The sequence below is a fragment of the Bos mutus genome, chromosome 28, assembly GCF_027580195.1.
Source record: "Bos mutus isolate GX-2022 chromosome 28, NWIPB_WYAK_1.1, whole genome shotgun sequence".
Lineage (NCBI taxonomy): Eukaryota > Metazoa > Chordata > Mammalia > Artiodactyla > Bovidae > Bos > Bos mutus.
In genome coordinates, this window is record NC_091644.1 from 12,062,889 (window position 1) to 12,078,351 (window position 15,463).

The 15,463-nt window shown below is 49.0% G+C and overlaps 1 protein-coding gene across 1 annotated transcript in view; it reads left to right on the forward strand.

The window, feature by feature from the left end:
- The window catches only part of DLG5 (discs large MAGUK scaffold protein 5), a 123,205-nt gene that overhangs the window by 56,537 nt on the left and 51,205 nt on the right, over window positions 1-15,463 (forward strand). Inside the window, 3 exon segments of the mRNA XM_005893785.3 lie at window positions 5,546-5,708; window positions 6,977-7,120; window positions 7,683-7,866. Of these exon segments, the coding sequence (XP_005893847.2) occupies window positions 5,546-5,708; window positions 6,977-7,120; window positions 7,683-7,866 (491 nt within the window).

Here is a 15,463-nt window from a genome sequence, read left to right on the forward strand (position 1 = left end):
TCCTCCCGCCTTCAATCTTTCCCAGAATCAGGGTCTTTTCCCAGGAGTCAGTTCTTTGCCTCAGGTGGCCAAAGTATTGGAGTTTCAGCTTCAACATCAGTCCTTCCAAAGAACACTCAGGACTGATCTCCTTTAGGATGGACTGGTTGGATCTCCTCACAGTCCAAGGGACTTGCAAGAGTCTTCTCCAACACCACAGTTCAAAAGCATCAATTCTTTGGCGCTTAGCTTTCTTTAGTCCAACTCTCACATCCATACATGACCACCGGAAAAACCAAAGCCTTGACTCAGTTTCCCTACTGTGGATTGAACCCTGGCCTTAGCAGTGAAAGTGCCAAATGTTGACCACCAGAGAGGTCCCCTGCTTTCTTTTCAAGTGGGTTCCAGATTTGGGAAGAGGAAGGAGTGAAGTGAGGGGGAGAGTGGACAATTTTGCATTTGAATCTAAAAGAACAACTGCACAAAGAGAGTTTGAGGCTTCTGTGGACACCTCATTTGACATCAGTTTTAATTTTGCTTCTTTAAACGGTTTCCTAAAAGCGCAGTGGCTGATGGGGTGGGGGTGACAAGCCACACCTCTCCTGGAGTGGTGGTTTCAGTGTTAGGGCACCATGCATTTGCTTTTTTTTTTAAATCATGTTCATTGAGGTATGTACAGTAAAACTTATCCTTTTTAGTGTATAGCTTATCCTTTTTAGTGTATAGTTTGATGAGTTTTGACAAACACGTTAGCCATTTAACCAGTGCCACAATTAAGACACAGAGCAGTCGGCCTACCCTGAAGAATTCCCTTCTGTGACTTTGTGGTCAGCCTTTCTTGCCTCCACTCCCTCCAACCCCTGTCAACCACTGATCTCTCTCCAGCCTCTGTAGTTTTGCCTTTTTCCAGATGTCATGTAAATGGAGTCATACGGTGTGTGGCCTTTTGGGTCTGGCTTCTTCCACTCAGCTTAGTGCGTTCGAGGGTTCCCATTCCCTCTGCCTTTGTGTGTACCAGCAGTTTGTGTGATGGTCAGTGCCTTTTTATTGCTGAGATGTATTCCATTATATGAATATAATAACACTGTCATTTATCCATTCAACAGCTGCTATAAACAGTTACGTGCTAGCTTTTGTGTGAACATAAATTTTCATTTCTTTTGTGTAAATATCTAGGAGTGGGATTACTGGGTGGTATGGTAAGTGCATGTTTAACTTTATAAAAGACTGTCAGAGTGTTTTCTTTGACAGAAGTGGCTGTATGATTTCATATCCCCACCAACAGTGTTTGAAAATCCCAGTTTCTCTGCATCCTTGCCAGCATTTGGTGTTGTTACTTTTTTAAAAATTTAGCTATTCTGGTAATGATAGAGAGACTTGGCAGTTGTCTGCAAATACTTGCACATTTGTTGTATAGAAGAGAAATTACAGTTGTACCTTGTGGCCTTAGGGGTAGATCTAGGGTCAGTGGGAGAAATAAAGATCTTAATTTGGTTCACAGAATAATTGTCTGGGGAGAGATTAGATGGGCTTTGCTGTGAGGTAGGGAGCTCCCTCACTGAAGTAGGGAACTCAAACAATCCTCTAGCTACTTAGAGGCTTCCAGCAACCATTTTCTTGAAAGGACTGCATCATCTTCAAAATGTTTTTCAACCCTGAGATGCGAGTAGAAGAGGAAAACTTTATTTTGAATTGGATGGGTATGGAAAAGGTTTTCGGCAACACTTGCTGTTTATTTTGGGACTTCCTGGCTTAGCCCATCTTGGGATTTTTCTTGAGGTCCCCTGTGGTCCTCCTCTGCCCTCTTGCCTCCTTATTGTGAAAGGACCGGAGCATCCAGGCAGCAGTCTCCCTAAGTCAGCCTGTCATCTTATGGGTTCACAGGCCTGGTGGCCTTCCTTTCTGTGTGGTTCATGTATGCTCAGGCCTTCGGGGTAGGGGAAGGGAACCAGGAGGCCAGTCCTGTTGGGAGACTGTAGCACGGCGAACGAGGCCCTGGGTCTGGAGATGGAGCCGGGTCTGTGAGGGTGTCTGCACGTTTCCTAGCTGTGCAGTCTTGCTAGATGTCAGCTTCTCACGTGGTGATCACAGCATGTGCTTGGGAGAGTACCCTGGGGTTAATGAGGTGAGGACCCAGGTGCATTTAGCGTAGAACCCAGTACCTAGGCTGCCCTCAGCAAACGACAGCACTCAGTCCTTGTCTCCATGATCAGCTGCCCCTGCGTCCTTTCCAGCTGCACGGCCAGTGGCCTCATCCTGCTGGAGACAGACAGGAGGCGGTGCTGTGTGTGGTGACAGGTCTGACCCCTACTTCTGTCGTGCTGCAGCTTCTCTCTGTAGCCTCCGCAAAAGCTAAGGACTGCATCTTTCTGTTGCTTCATTTTTAAAATGGGGTGAGAATTCTTTAACTCTCTAGAGGCAGGTTTTGGGGCCTGGTGATGCTTTTCAGTTTTAAAATTGAGATATGATGTTTCTCTGATTTTTTTTTTTTTTTGAACTTGACCATAGGTCAAGTCATTCTCAAAGCATGGTCTGGTGTCCCTGAGGTCCTTGCAGGGAGCCAGTGCAGTCAGAACTGTTTTTATGATGATACTAAGATGTCTCTTGCCTTTTGCATGCTCGTGCTCACACAAACTCCACTGTGGAGTGGAGTTTTCTAAAGGTTCTATCTGCGATGCTGCACACATGTGAGACTGTAGCTGACTCTGTTAAGCCAGACCTCAAACATCATCACAAAGATGCAGAGCAGTGCCATTCTTCTCACTGTGTTTTGTGTTTGGTGATGGAAAGGGTAGTTAATTTTTTACCAAAGAAATCTTGTGTGAATATGTAACAAGTTTGGTTATTTTAAAATTAGTAAATATTTAAAAATACTTTTGAAATTTCTAATCTGGTAGATGTTATTAGACATAACCATATAAATAAAACCTCTTTGGAGTCCTCAGTCATTTTTAAGTATAAAGAGGTCCTAGAAGGCGATGGCACCCCACTCCAGTACTCTTGCCTGGAAAATCCCATGGATGGAGGAGCCTGGTGGGCTGCAGTCCATGGGATCGCTAAGAGTCGGACACGACTGAGCGACTTCATTTTCACTTTTCACTTTCGTGCATTGGAGAAGGAAATGGCAACCCACTCCAGTGTTCTTGCCTGGAGAATCCCAGGGACGGGGGAGCCTGGTGGGCAGCCGGCTATGGGGTCGCACAGAGTCAGACACAACTGAAACGACTTAGCAGCAGCAGCAGGATCAAAACATTTAAGAACTTGTAGGTTGAGGCCCTGGGCACTGGGGTCAGGCAAAGGGCACTCCATATGCCATGCTGTCATTTACTAGCGTGGTGACCTGGACCCATTATTTAAGCTTGATAAGGTTTTGTTTCCTGATCTATAAAACAGGAATAATAGCAGTGTCTTTCTTAAGTGGATGGGATGGGATAATGTATGAAAAGCATCTTAGAAACTGCCAGGCATACGTGAGTGCTACTCACGGTTGTCTTTGTGGGGTGGCAAGGCACGGGCAGCAGCAAAGAGCATGTGCTCTGAAATCAGATGGCTGGGCTCTCGTCCGGGGCATCACTTGAGGTTTGTGCACGTTTGAGTCAATTCCTTGACCTTGCTTGGCCTGCCTTCCCACCTGTAAAATGGAGATGGTAATATTCTTATCACTCCAGGGTTGTTGGGAAGATTAAATGAATGCCCGGGACATCTGTGTTGGTTGCTGTTGTGTGGGTTGGTTGTGACGGTTTACATTGAAATCCTTCTTTTCCGAGCCGAGTCTGAGTCTGTTTAGTCTATTCATTCCCTGTCTTGGGTTTGTCAGTCTTACACAGTTCACGTCCCCCTGGGTTGGTTAGAGGCTTTGTTAGTTGTGGGCTTCTCTGGAAGGAGTATTAGGCACATATCCAGAGGAAGCCCCATGTGTCAGAGAGCCAGGTAAGTTAGTGCAAATCAGAAAACAGTCATAGGACTAGAGCTTGTAGAAGTGCCTTCATTTGCAGAGAGGAAGACGTCAAGTCACACAGCTGCACAGAGCTGTAACCAGCCTGTCTTCCAGAACCCCTGGGGGCAAGGGTGAGGATCCAGGGTCTTTGGAGAAGGGTGAGGGAAGGCTCCTCCCACTGTGGAGTAGAACCCCTGCAGGGAGGACGATGCTCATTGGTGGTGGTCCTGGACCCCACCTTAGAGAACATTCCGGCCCCAGAGTTCTGGTCTGAGCACAGAAATCCTGATGTTATGGTGGTGCTGGTCTTAAAATAACATGCATTTCGAGAGGTAGTAGATTCGGTGGTTGGGGTGCTGACACTGGGTAACGTTGGAGTCTCCTGCCTCAGACCGTGGCCTGCCTTGTTGCCCAGTGTCAAGCTTTCCATCCTCCCTGGCACTCCCAGAAGACGAAAGGTCACACCTGAGTCCCCGTCCCGGGGGAAACTTGGTTTACACGAACAGATCCGCCAACAAGGGTCAGCTGGGGGGCAGTGGTCAGGAGACACTGAGTCAGAGGACGTGTGTCTTGCCCTTTGCACGTTACAGGGCTCCTGGGCACCCAGATACTGTGTTCCCAGGGTGAGTCAGCTTCTGGATCCCATCCATGAGCTGGGGTGACTGCTGTGGGTTTTTCTTACCCCACTGAGGATCCATGAGAGGTAGAGATACTTAAATATACAAGTATATACTTAAATATACAAGTATATATATAAATACATAATATATAAATATACAAGTATATACTTAAATATACAAGAATACCAATACCATGGATTTGTCTCTTTTTCTGGGACATTTGAGTGAGGTGCATTCTTCCTAGAGACAGATTGGGGTCTCACCAGAGGTGCTGGTGGTGGCCACTTTTCCTAAGTAATGGCATATTGCGTGGGATTTCCTTCTCAGAACATGTCTAGTCCCAGGAATAAGTGATGAGGCCCTGCCGTGGGCTGGGCTGCCAGAGGCCCTGGGACTTCCCTGCACCCCTTGGCCATGGGCAGCTGTCCCTGCACCTGCTCCAGGCTGCACACCTGGGCTGGTGGAGCAGGTCCTCAGACAGTCGGGCAGCTTGGAAGAGGGAGCCATGCAGACTGTCCAGCCCTGATCAGGGAAGAACAGAACACGGCCTGTGGGCCCAGCTTATGAACTGGCTGCCTCTGTTCTCTGCCAGCCTCTCTGGATTGCAACTGTGCCTTCCTTTTCAGGCTGTGTCTTCCACTCTGTTCAGGGCTTAGGCTGGCCTCTTTGCTCAGAGGAAGGTGACAGGTGGTGGTAGCAGAGCAGGCAAAGATGGAAAGATGAGGCTGGGCCATCCTGGAGGAGCCAAAGCCAGGCTGGGGAGAGATAGAGGGACCCCAGAGTCCTCAGCCAGGGCCCCGGGAGTAGATGCTGGAGCCAGTCTGCCTGGGCTCTGGTCCCTGCCTTGCCTCTTGCTCTCTGATTTGGTGGTGTCATCTGGGGAAGAGGGTTGTAACCGGACCCACCTGGGAAGGTGGGTGTGAGGAGTGAAGGCCAGCTGAGAGCCCAGAATGGCACCTGGCTGCTGGTGGGGACTGGGCAAGTTCACTTTGTCACCTTCCTCCTGCAGGCACCACTGGGAAGGCGCCATCCCCACCGCCTGTGCTCAGCGACCGGCAGGTGAATGAGAAGGTGGAGAACCTCTCCATTCAGCTGCGGCTGATGACCCGGGAGAGGAACGAGCTGCGGAAGCGCCTGGCCTTTGCCACCCACGGGACCACCTTTGACAAGAGGTGGGCACCAGGCACCTCCCCTGCTAGACAAGGTCACCGCCTTGATGCCATGGCATCCCCCGCCCCTGTCGCCCCGTTGCTGAGCCTTTGACTGATCTGTGCGTCCACACGCATCCGTGTTTCTCTGCACGGGCGCTGCTGTCTCCTGGGTACCCTAGCCTGCTTCACTGTTGAGTAGATCTTTATGTGGTTTGTAGACCTGTTAGTTGTTTCCTGCCACATACATACTTTAAAAAGGGTTGATCCCACCTGACTTTTGTTATTTTGAAGACAATCGTTGACTGCTTCTTTTGTTGGGATTAAGAGGTAGATAGCAAGGAAGGGTTGGGGAGATTCTGGCAGGGTTCTGAGGGAGGCGGGAGCAGGCTCGGTTTAATCTGTTTCCTTTGAAAGCATCAGGGGTATGTGCCTCACCCCAAGAAAGGTTTTTCTGGGTGGCTTTTATGAAGACGTGTGTGTCTCTTGGTCAGGCAGCTTGAGGGTTGGGCGTGAGTGTGTCCTGTCCTTAGCCACTTTCGTGTCACTGAGGCAGAGGAGTGGCTGCACAGAGACTAGCCCTTCTATATGAGGCTGCAGGGGGTTCCAGACTGGCGCTCACACCAGGACCACCCACAAGGGCTTGTTAAAGCACAAATTGCTGACCATTCCTTCCTCCCTCCTGAGGTCTGGGGCTGGCCTGAGAATTTGCATTTCTGACGGATTCCCAGGTGATTACAATGCCTGCAGGTCTGAGAACCCCAGTTTGAAAACTCCTGCTCCTGGCTATTTTTCTCAATCTTGGCTGCACATTGGAATCTCTTGAGGGGGTTTAAAAAAAAAAAAAATTCCTGAGTCTGAGTCCTGCCCTCAGGGATGCTGATGTAATTGGTCTGGGCCTTGGTCTTTCATTATGCACCCAAGATTGAGAATCCCTGCTCTAGGAGAGGAGGAGCTTTGTCACAGGGACTTGGTGGACCAGTGTGCAGGCTGGTCGCGTGGCCTCCTGGAGGCTCCCAGAGATCCAGAGCACCTCCCAGCTCTCCAGGCCCACCCAGGGAGATAAGCGGTCGGGGCCCTCCATCCTGGGGGTTCTGATTCCGTCTGTCTGGTGTGGCTGGGACTCCTGGGCTCAGCAGGGCACCAGGTAGCGGTGGTGGTGGTGTGGAGGTGACCGGTGTTTGGGCACCGCTAGGCTGGAGTGACCTGGGACATGGCTCTTCAGGGAGAGACATCCTTGTCACGGTGATCCCGAGGCCCATGTTCACTGGGCTGTTTGCTGTCTGGGCCAGGCCCTACCACAGGCTGAATCCAGACTATGAGAGGCTGAAGATCCAGTGCGTGCGGGCCATGTCGGACCTGCAGAGCCTGCAGAGCCAGCACACCAACGCCCTGAAGAGGTGTGAGGAGGTGGCCAAGGAGACGGACTTCTACCAGTGAGTTCCTGGGGCGCCCAGCTTCTGCCTCTTGCCAGTCTTTGTTTCTGGACCCGGAGCCTGGGCTTCTGGTTCTGTCTTTGCTGTCTAGCAAGCAGTGGGCCTTCACCTGGTAGGTTTGTGGTTTGGGACCTCAGTTTTCATACTGCGTCCATGGTCAGCTTCCAAAGCACAGTCGGTAGGAAAGTGGTTGAATGCGTGAGCGAGGCAGATTGCTGGACTTCTGGTCCACAGAGGCCAAGGGGGCATCCTCCCCTTTGTTGTCCTGGGGCCCATCTGAGGACATCTGCTGCCCACCTGCTGACATTGGCCCGGCCCTCAGTACTGAAGGCACTGGGTCCCTAGCAGGTAGGGGCTTATCTGCTTTCCATGGCCTTCACACATGTGCCAAGTTCATGTCAGGTTGCTAAGAAATGGTTTGGGTCTTACTGGCATGTGGCGGACACCAGGGTTTGAGTGGCCTGTCTGGTGTATTGGGGGTGTTGGGACCTGGTGGAGGAGGAGGCGGTACCTTGGTGGGAGTTGGAGGCTGGCTGGGCTCACAGTGTTGGGGGCATTTCAGCACACTCCACAGCCGGCTCCTGAGCGACCAGACCCAGCTGAAGGATGACGTGGATATGCTGAGGCGGGAGAATGGACAGCTGCTGCGGGAACGCAACCTGCTCCAGCAGTCGTGGGAGGACATGAAGCGGCTCCATGAGGAGGACCAGAAGGAAATTGGCGACCTCCGGGCCCAGCAGCAGCAGGTACAACCGGGCTGGGCGGCGGGAGCAGACCAAGGTCAGGCATCCACCCGCTCACAGTCTGATTACCAGCTCCCCTCCACCTACTCATCTGCCCACCTACCCACCTACTGTCTTACCCACCCACCCACTCACCATCCATCCATTCATCTACCTACCCACCCACCTATCACCCGCCATCTATCTATGCGTCTGTCCACTTACCACCTACTTATCCACCACCCACGCATCCGTGTGATTACTTAGCAAGTATTTCTGGTGTCTGCTTTTTGTGAGGAATTGGGCTATCTGTGAGCAAACACTCAACCCTTGTGGTCCTGGACTCTGCAGTCTGATGGAGGATACAAATGTTAATCAAATAACCACACGCACTCTGCATCATTATGAATGTTGCCAGGGCTAACAAGGGGGTGCTCTGTGGTCTGTGTGCTGGGTAACAGAAATTTGACTTAGTCTGAGAGCTTGAGGGTCTGTAGCTTCTTTGTATGGACTTGGTGTGAAATTATAGATGGAGAGAAGCTGGGAAACATTAAATCTCTTTGCAAGTACAAGATGGCACCATTTCCACCGTGATTTTGGGGCGGGTGTGTGTCCTGCTTCTTTGGCTGCTCTCTGCATTAGGAGTCAGTTTCTTCCCTTTGCTCAGCTCTTGTTTCACGTTGACAGAGGCGTGAGGAGCAGGCCACTCAGAACACCGTTTGCTATGGGTGGTGTTGGCCAGTGGCCCTTCTCTTGCAGTTTATGGTCTGGAACTGCCTGGGCTGCAGGGCCGTGGCAGGGACTGATGACGCTGTGTCCGTAGATGGTTGGACCTTTTGGGTTGGAAGAAAGTCCCAGGAGGAGGCAGAGAGTCCTCCTAGCACTGCGGCAGAGGTCTGATTTAAGCAGAGCCCTTTCCCCATCAGAAGCATTTATGGTTCCCCAGTTAAAGGAGGACTGTTACGGTTTGACTGACACAAACCTGGTATATAACTGTGTGAACTCACCTGTTAGCACTATGTTTCTTCCATTTGCAGTTAAATTTTTTAAACTGTGAAACTGCTGCTGGCTTACAGAATAGCTGCGAGCACAGTATAAAGAATTTTTCTCTTTTTTCTTAAGTTGCCAGCCTGATGTCCCATCACCCTATAGCATGTAAAAGTGTGCTTGTTGCCAGCAAGGATACTCTCCTGTATGACAGTAACCCATCAGGCATTAATGTTGCTACGTACCACCGTCCAGCTGTCAGACCCTGGTCAAGTTCTGCCAGGTGTTGTCTTTTAGTGTCTTTAACAGGAAAAGGAGCTCGTTTGGAATAAAGTGCCGTGTTTACTTGTTGTTTCTCTTTGATCTCCTTCAACCTGCAACAGTTCCCCAGGGTGTGACCTGTGTGACCTTGATGCTTTGGAAGATTACAGGTTAGTTATTTTCTAGGTAGTCTCTTGGTCTGGATTTGTCTGATCCTCATGTTTGGGGCTTCCCAGATGGCTCAGACAGTCAAGCGTCTGCCCTCAATGTGAGAGACCCGGGTTCCATCCCTGGGTCGGGAAGATCCCCTGGAGAAGGCAGTGGCACCCCACTCCAGTACTCTCGCCTGGAAAATCCCATGGACGGAGGAGCCTGGTGGGCTGCAGTCCATGGGGTCGCAAAGAGTTGGACGTGACTGAGTGGCTTCACTTTCTTTCTTTCTTTCATGGTTGGATGAGTTTTTCATCTTAGGCAGGACTTTCACAGGCTGAAGCGGCCTTTTCTTGTTACATCCTGTTGACTGGGACTTGGCTTGATATGACTTATTACTAAGGATGTTCACTTTGATCATTTGACTGAGGTGGTGTCTCTAGGCTTCACCATTGTAGTGATACTTGTTTTCCCTTTACACACCTCCTTCCATACACACACACACACTCTGTCTCTCTCATGGCTTCCTGTTCTGCTCAGTGGGTTGTATATACCCATATGGCCAGTGGAAACACTTCAAGCTTGCTTCTCTATTTGTTTATTCATTCATTCAACTAAGACTGTGTCCAATCTTAGTTGCAGTGCTCGGCTTTTCCCTTATTGTGGCTCACAGGCTTGGTTGCTTGTGACACATGGGATCTTAGTTCTCTCACCCAGGACAAGTCCCCTGCATTGGAAGGCAGATTCTTAACCACTGGGCCACCACGGAAGTCCCTTCTCTGTCTTTTCGACATATCCCCTCATTCTTTGAGCACGTTCTTGTTCTCTGGCACAAGATGTTTCAGGCTTGTTTTATAATTATCTTGCTGTAATCCTGGAAATCAGATGTTTATCCTAGGAGTTCACATTCTCTTTAGTGGAGAATAGAAGCAAGGTCTGAATGCTGGGTGTACTTGTGTATTCAGAGCTCCTGGGCTGTACTGGTTTCCAGGACCTTTCAGGGAACAGAGTGGGAATATCTGAGTACATCCCCACCACACACACACGCTCACGTATATTGCCATGTGTGTCTCTCTCTCTGTCTTCCTAATATACCTGTGCCTTCAATATGTAATATGTATTCTGGAAACCATGAGTTCACACTCACATTTCTAGTTCCAGTGCAGAACCACAATATAATAGGGTTCATTCTTGTCTTTTTCCTTTCCATTTTTGTATCTCCCTTTTCCAGCAGTGAGAAATCTGGTTTTGATTCTTCTTAATCTATTTACTTAGTGGCTCCATGTGTACCTGCTTGCTTTCCCCTCTGCTGCCTCCCTCCCCACACCATTCCCCTGGTCACCCTTTGCTGGGTCTCCATGCGCTTCTGCAGGGCCTCTCCTTGTTTGTACAGGCTCTGATGGCCACTCCTGGGTGCCCCTTGCCCGCTGGAGCCTCCTGGCCTGCTCTGCCTTACCGAATGACTGTTAGATTAAATAGTTCAAAAAGTGGAAGGGCAGTGCTTTCTTCATGTTTTTATACTTTAATTATAAAATTAATATGCATTTTGTAAATTAAAAAATCGACACAGACATTTAAAAAAGAAAAGAATTCTTCCTGTAGTCTCACTCCACAGAAATAACTAACCATGAGTATATCACCATGAAAAGTTCGAGATTTTTATCTGTACACATGGAATACTTTATATCTTATTAACATATTCGACAAAATGGAATTGCACAGTGCTTTTATTGCTAGCATTTTTTTTTTTTTTGCTGAATATGTCATGTGCATCTTTCTTTCCCAGTACAAATTCTACTTCCTTGTTTTTCACTGCTGCAGAGTATTGAGTTACATAAAAGCAGCATAATTGATTTAACCAGTCCCCTATTGACTGACCCTTGGACTATTTTCAGTGTTTTCCTGTTACAAGCTGTGTTGTATTGAAAAATTCATTTCTATGGTTTATTTTCTTTCTCTGATGTTTGTTGACGCCTTATGTGGAATTAACCCAGCATGCAGGCTCAGGGCAGGCCCCTAAGCTGGACATACTTGGAGATACCGAGAGCCTTTTCTGTGAGCCCTCTGATTTGTTGTTCAGTTGCTAAGTTGTGTCTGACTCTTTGTGACCCCCTGGACTGCAGCACACCAGGCTTCCTTGTCCTTTACCAACTCCCTGAGTTTGCTCAGATTCATGTCCATTGAGTCAGTGATGCTATCTAATCATCTCATCCTCTGCTTCCCTCTTCTCCTTTTGCCTTCAATCTTCCCTAGCCTCAGGGTCTTTTCCAGTGGCTCTTCCTATCAGGTGGCCAAAGTATTGGAGTTTCAGCCTCAGCATCAGTCCTTCCAATGAACACCCAGGACTGATCTCCTTTAGGATGGACTGGTTGGATCTCCTTGCAGTCCAAGGGACTCTCAGAAGTCTTCTCCAAAACCACAATTCAAAAGCATCAGTTCTTCGGCGCTCAGCCTTCTTCATGGTCCTACTCTCACACCCGTTCATGACCACTGGAAAAACCACAGCTTTGACTATGTGGACCTTTGCTGGCACAGTGATGTCTCTGCTTTTTAATATGCTGTCCAGGTTTGTCATACGTTTTCCTCCAAGTGGAAGGAGCAAACGTGTTTTAATTTCTTGGCTGTAGTCACCGACAGAGAGCCTCTGATTAGAGGGGTTGGTTATGTGGTGGCAAGTGTGGGAGTGGGTGGGCCTGGCCCAGCCATGGTAACAGGAGGGTTCCTGGAAGCAGGGAGGTAAGAACAGACCAGGGTAGCAGGAGTCCAGTTGGTGCTCTTCCAGCCCTCCTCTTCTTTCTTTTCCTATAGCTCTGACCCTTGGGGTGAGGTAGCTGATTACAGTGGTCAGTGAGTGTCCCCAGTTCTCTTCAGCTACACCAGTGCCCCTTAGCAAGTGGCCTAGGGGCCACCTCGGGACCCCGCCAGGAGAGGAAACCCAGCCCCACTGGTGGGGGTCAGGGGTGTATCTGAGCCACCAGGCCACCTGCTCTCCAAGCCCAGGGCCTTAGCCTCTTTACCAGGTCTGAGGTGGGCGTCCGGGCTGTGAAAAGCTCAGGTCTCGGGTAGGCCAGCAGCTGAGGAAGCAGGGTCGAGGGGGCAGCCATAGGTCTCCTCCCTGGGGCAAAGGCCGACCTTGCTGGACAAGGCCGGTTTTGTTGCCCGGATCCTCCCACGCCTTGTTAACTTGAAGAGAGGCCCTTGCGGGGTAAATGGTGCTATTTGACTTGCGTGTTTGCTCGAGGGATTTGTGGGCTCCCTAGCCCTCTGTGTGATTTATCTTAGAGGAAATGAGGCAGCTGGTGGGGAGGGTGCTGTGGGCTTGGGTCCTAGGACCTCTCTCTCTCTAGAAGTGGCGGACAGGTGGCTTTTTGTGTGTGTTTGCATGCATGTGTGTTTTAGGGGGCGGGCATGATGTAGCAGTTCTGTCTCCAAGGGACTGCAGTCAGAATGTGCTATCTGGATGCCCAACTGATTTGGGGCAGAGATGGCCAAGCCTTGGTGGAGGGGGGCAACGTAGGGGATATTTTTGCATCTTCTATCTTGACTACAGTAGTACCTACCTGGTCTCTGGTTAAAAAAGAAAAAAAAAAAAACCTTCCATGATAGTGAAGTCACTCAGCCCCGGTGTCACTCCCTGGAGGTGACTAACCTCTCTGAACCCCATGGGATATTTCTATGTGTACATTTTCTGTGTCATACTTAACACACAAAGTTTTGTCTTTATTTTCTCCCACCTGCCTTTTTTTTTTTTTTTAATTGCAGCATATCATAGGTCTCCTTGTATTTTTTATAAATTTGAAACATCCAACAAGATAGGTTAGCTGTCAGTAATTTATGAACTGCATTCTGTTTGTTGAACATCATAGTAGTCTGCGCTTTTTCCCATTAGGAATAATTTTTTAGTGGGCACCCTTACATACATCCTTGTGTTCCTTTGTGCTTGCTTTTCTAAAGTTTGGTTCTTAGAGGTAGCACTGGAAGGTTCAAAGTAATGTTTTTCTTTAAAAAAAAAAAAAAAAATTGGTTCTACCAGTTTATTTGGGAAACTTGAGTCTCCAGGAAACTTCCCTCTCTTCCTTTTGGCCCTGTTACCGTTCTTTAAATATACTTTTTTCCCTGGTGATTCATGGAAGTTGACTTCTTTTCCCCGATAACCCAGGAATTGGGTTTCTTAGTCTCCAAAGGGCCTGGCTCTCAGAGAAGCCCAGCGTGTTTCTGACCAGCGTGGAGCAGGATGTGAGTACAGCTGTTCCTGGCCTCCTTGTGGGGAACAACTCAGGCTGTGGCTGTCTTGCTGTGTGAATGGGACCAGGCCCTGGCTTTCTGCCTCCCCTGGGCCACTTCCACCCTCTTCTCACAGGCCGGACGGGAGTCATCTCTAAAGACTGCCGCCTGCCTGAGCTGAGAAGTGTATCAGCTTTTTCACTTCAGAACTCTGGGCCAAATGTAAATATTCTCTCTCAGCCTGCTGTTAGCCTTAGCTGGGAGGCTAAACGTTTAGTTTGATGGTTAGTGTTTGTGCCGAACTGTCTACTAAGAACATAATCTTCTAACCATAAAAAGGAAAAATTCTAGACTGATAGGATAGTCTTTTAAATCCTCTGGTGTTAACTGTGGCTGTGGTTTTTCCCAAATTTCTCCAGAGGCTTTTGAGTACATTAGCACAGGCAGGATTTTCAGCCCCGTTGGTAGAGAAAAGCTGAGAAGTGTTAGGGGCCCCGTGAGCCTCTTGAGTATCTGGGTGCTGTCCTGTGGGAAAGGGACTGTTCTTGTGCCTTAAGGGCTCGGACGAGATGTTAGGAGTCGAGGAAGGTAGATTTCAGCTCATAATAAGCAGAACCCTCTTGTGCAGAGCTTTCACCTGTGGAATGGGCAGAGCCTCGGCCGGGACAGTGCTAGGTATCAGCCTGATCTCCCCAGGGTTCCTTCTGATCCCAGAGCCTGTTGCATTAGCAGGTTGGATTGGGCATCAGAAAAGATGCCTGGGCCTGTTCTGTGGTTTTCTGATTGACCCTGTCTCAGTGGGAAATTGTGACCCATTCTGGCAGCGGATTCACTGGTGCTAAGCTGTGCCTGGGTCATCATGCAGACCCGTCCAAGGCCCTTACGGTGGGCATTTGGGGACTATTTCCCAGTGAAGAGAGGCCAAGCTTCAGTGTGCTGTCCAGATTTTGTTATGGACTAGTGCCGGTAGGCTTTGCTGGCCTAATGCTCACAACAAGGTTTTTCTTTGCATCATTTCAAAGCCACCTTTAAAATTAGGTTTTATTTTAATATTGGATAACATAGTTTTTATTTTATTATTTTTTTAACGGAGGTATAATTGACACGTAACAAGGCGATGGCACCCCACTCCAGTACTCTTGCCTGGAAAATCCCATGGACAGAGGAGCCTGGTGGGCTGCATGCAGTCCATGGGGTCGCGAAGAGTTGGGCACGACTGAGCGATTTCACTTTCACTTTTCACTTTCATGCATTGGAGAAGGAAATGGCAACCCACTCCAGTATTCTTGCCTGGAGAGTCCCAGGGACAGAGGAGCCTGGTGGGCTGCCCTGTTGAAGCGACTTAGAAGCAGCAACAGCAACATTGTATTAGTTTCCGGCCTACAACATAATGATTTGATATTTGTATACATTGTGACAAGCTCACCTCTGTAAGTCTAGTTAACATTCATCAACTTATATAGTTAAAATTTTTTCTTGTGATGAGAGCTTAATGAGCTTTGTTTCTTAATGAAGCTTGGAAGACTGGACAACTATGGGAGTGCATTTGGCTGCTCTACGCAGGGCTGCCACCTCGTGGAAAACTCTGGGAATGGCAGCAATGCCTTTGTTCTGTGGCTCTCACCTGGCTTGGGGATTTTAGAGTATAAAACGTTTGGAGTGATTTTTAATTGGAGTGTTTGAGGTACTGCCCAGAAGACCGGGAAATCTGGTCCAGAAGCTGGATCGTTTCCAGATGTGAGCCTGAAGTCAGGAGAGCTCTCCACTGGCTCTGTGTGTTCTGGGCATGTGTGGGCACATCCTTGTGGGATGCCCTTCTCACCCCTCAGTGGTGGGCTCTGTGTCAGCTGATACCCTTGGGGTCCTCCAGCTCTCGTCTGCGCCTGGACAATTCAGGGGTCCTTGGTTCGTTCTGCACTTGGGGGGCCATTTCTCCTTTGTCTAGTGATTAATGGAAAGGAATAATGTTATCTCCATCTTGCAATATACATAAAAATAT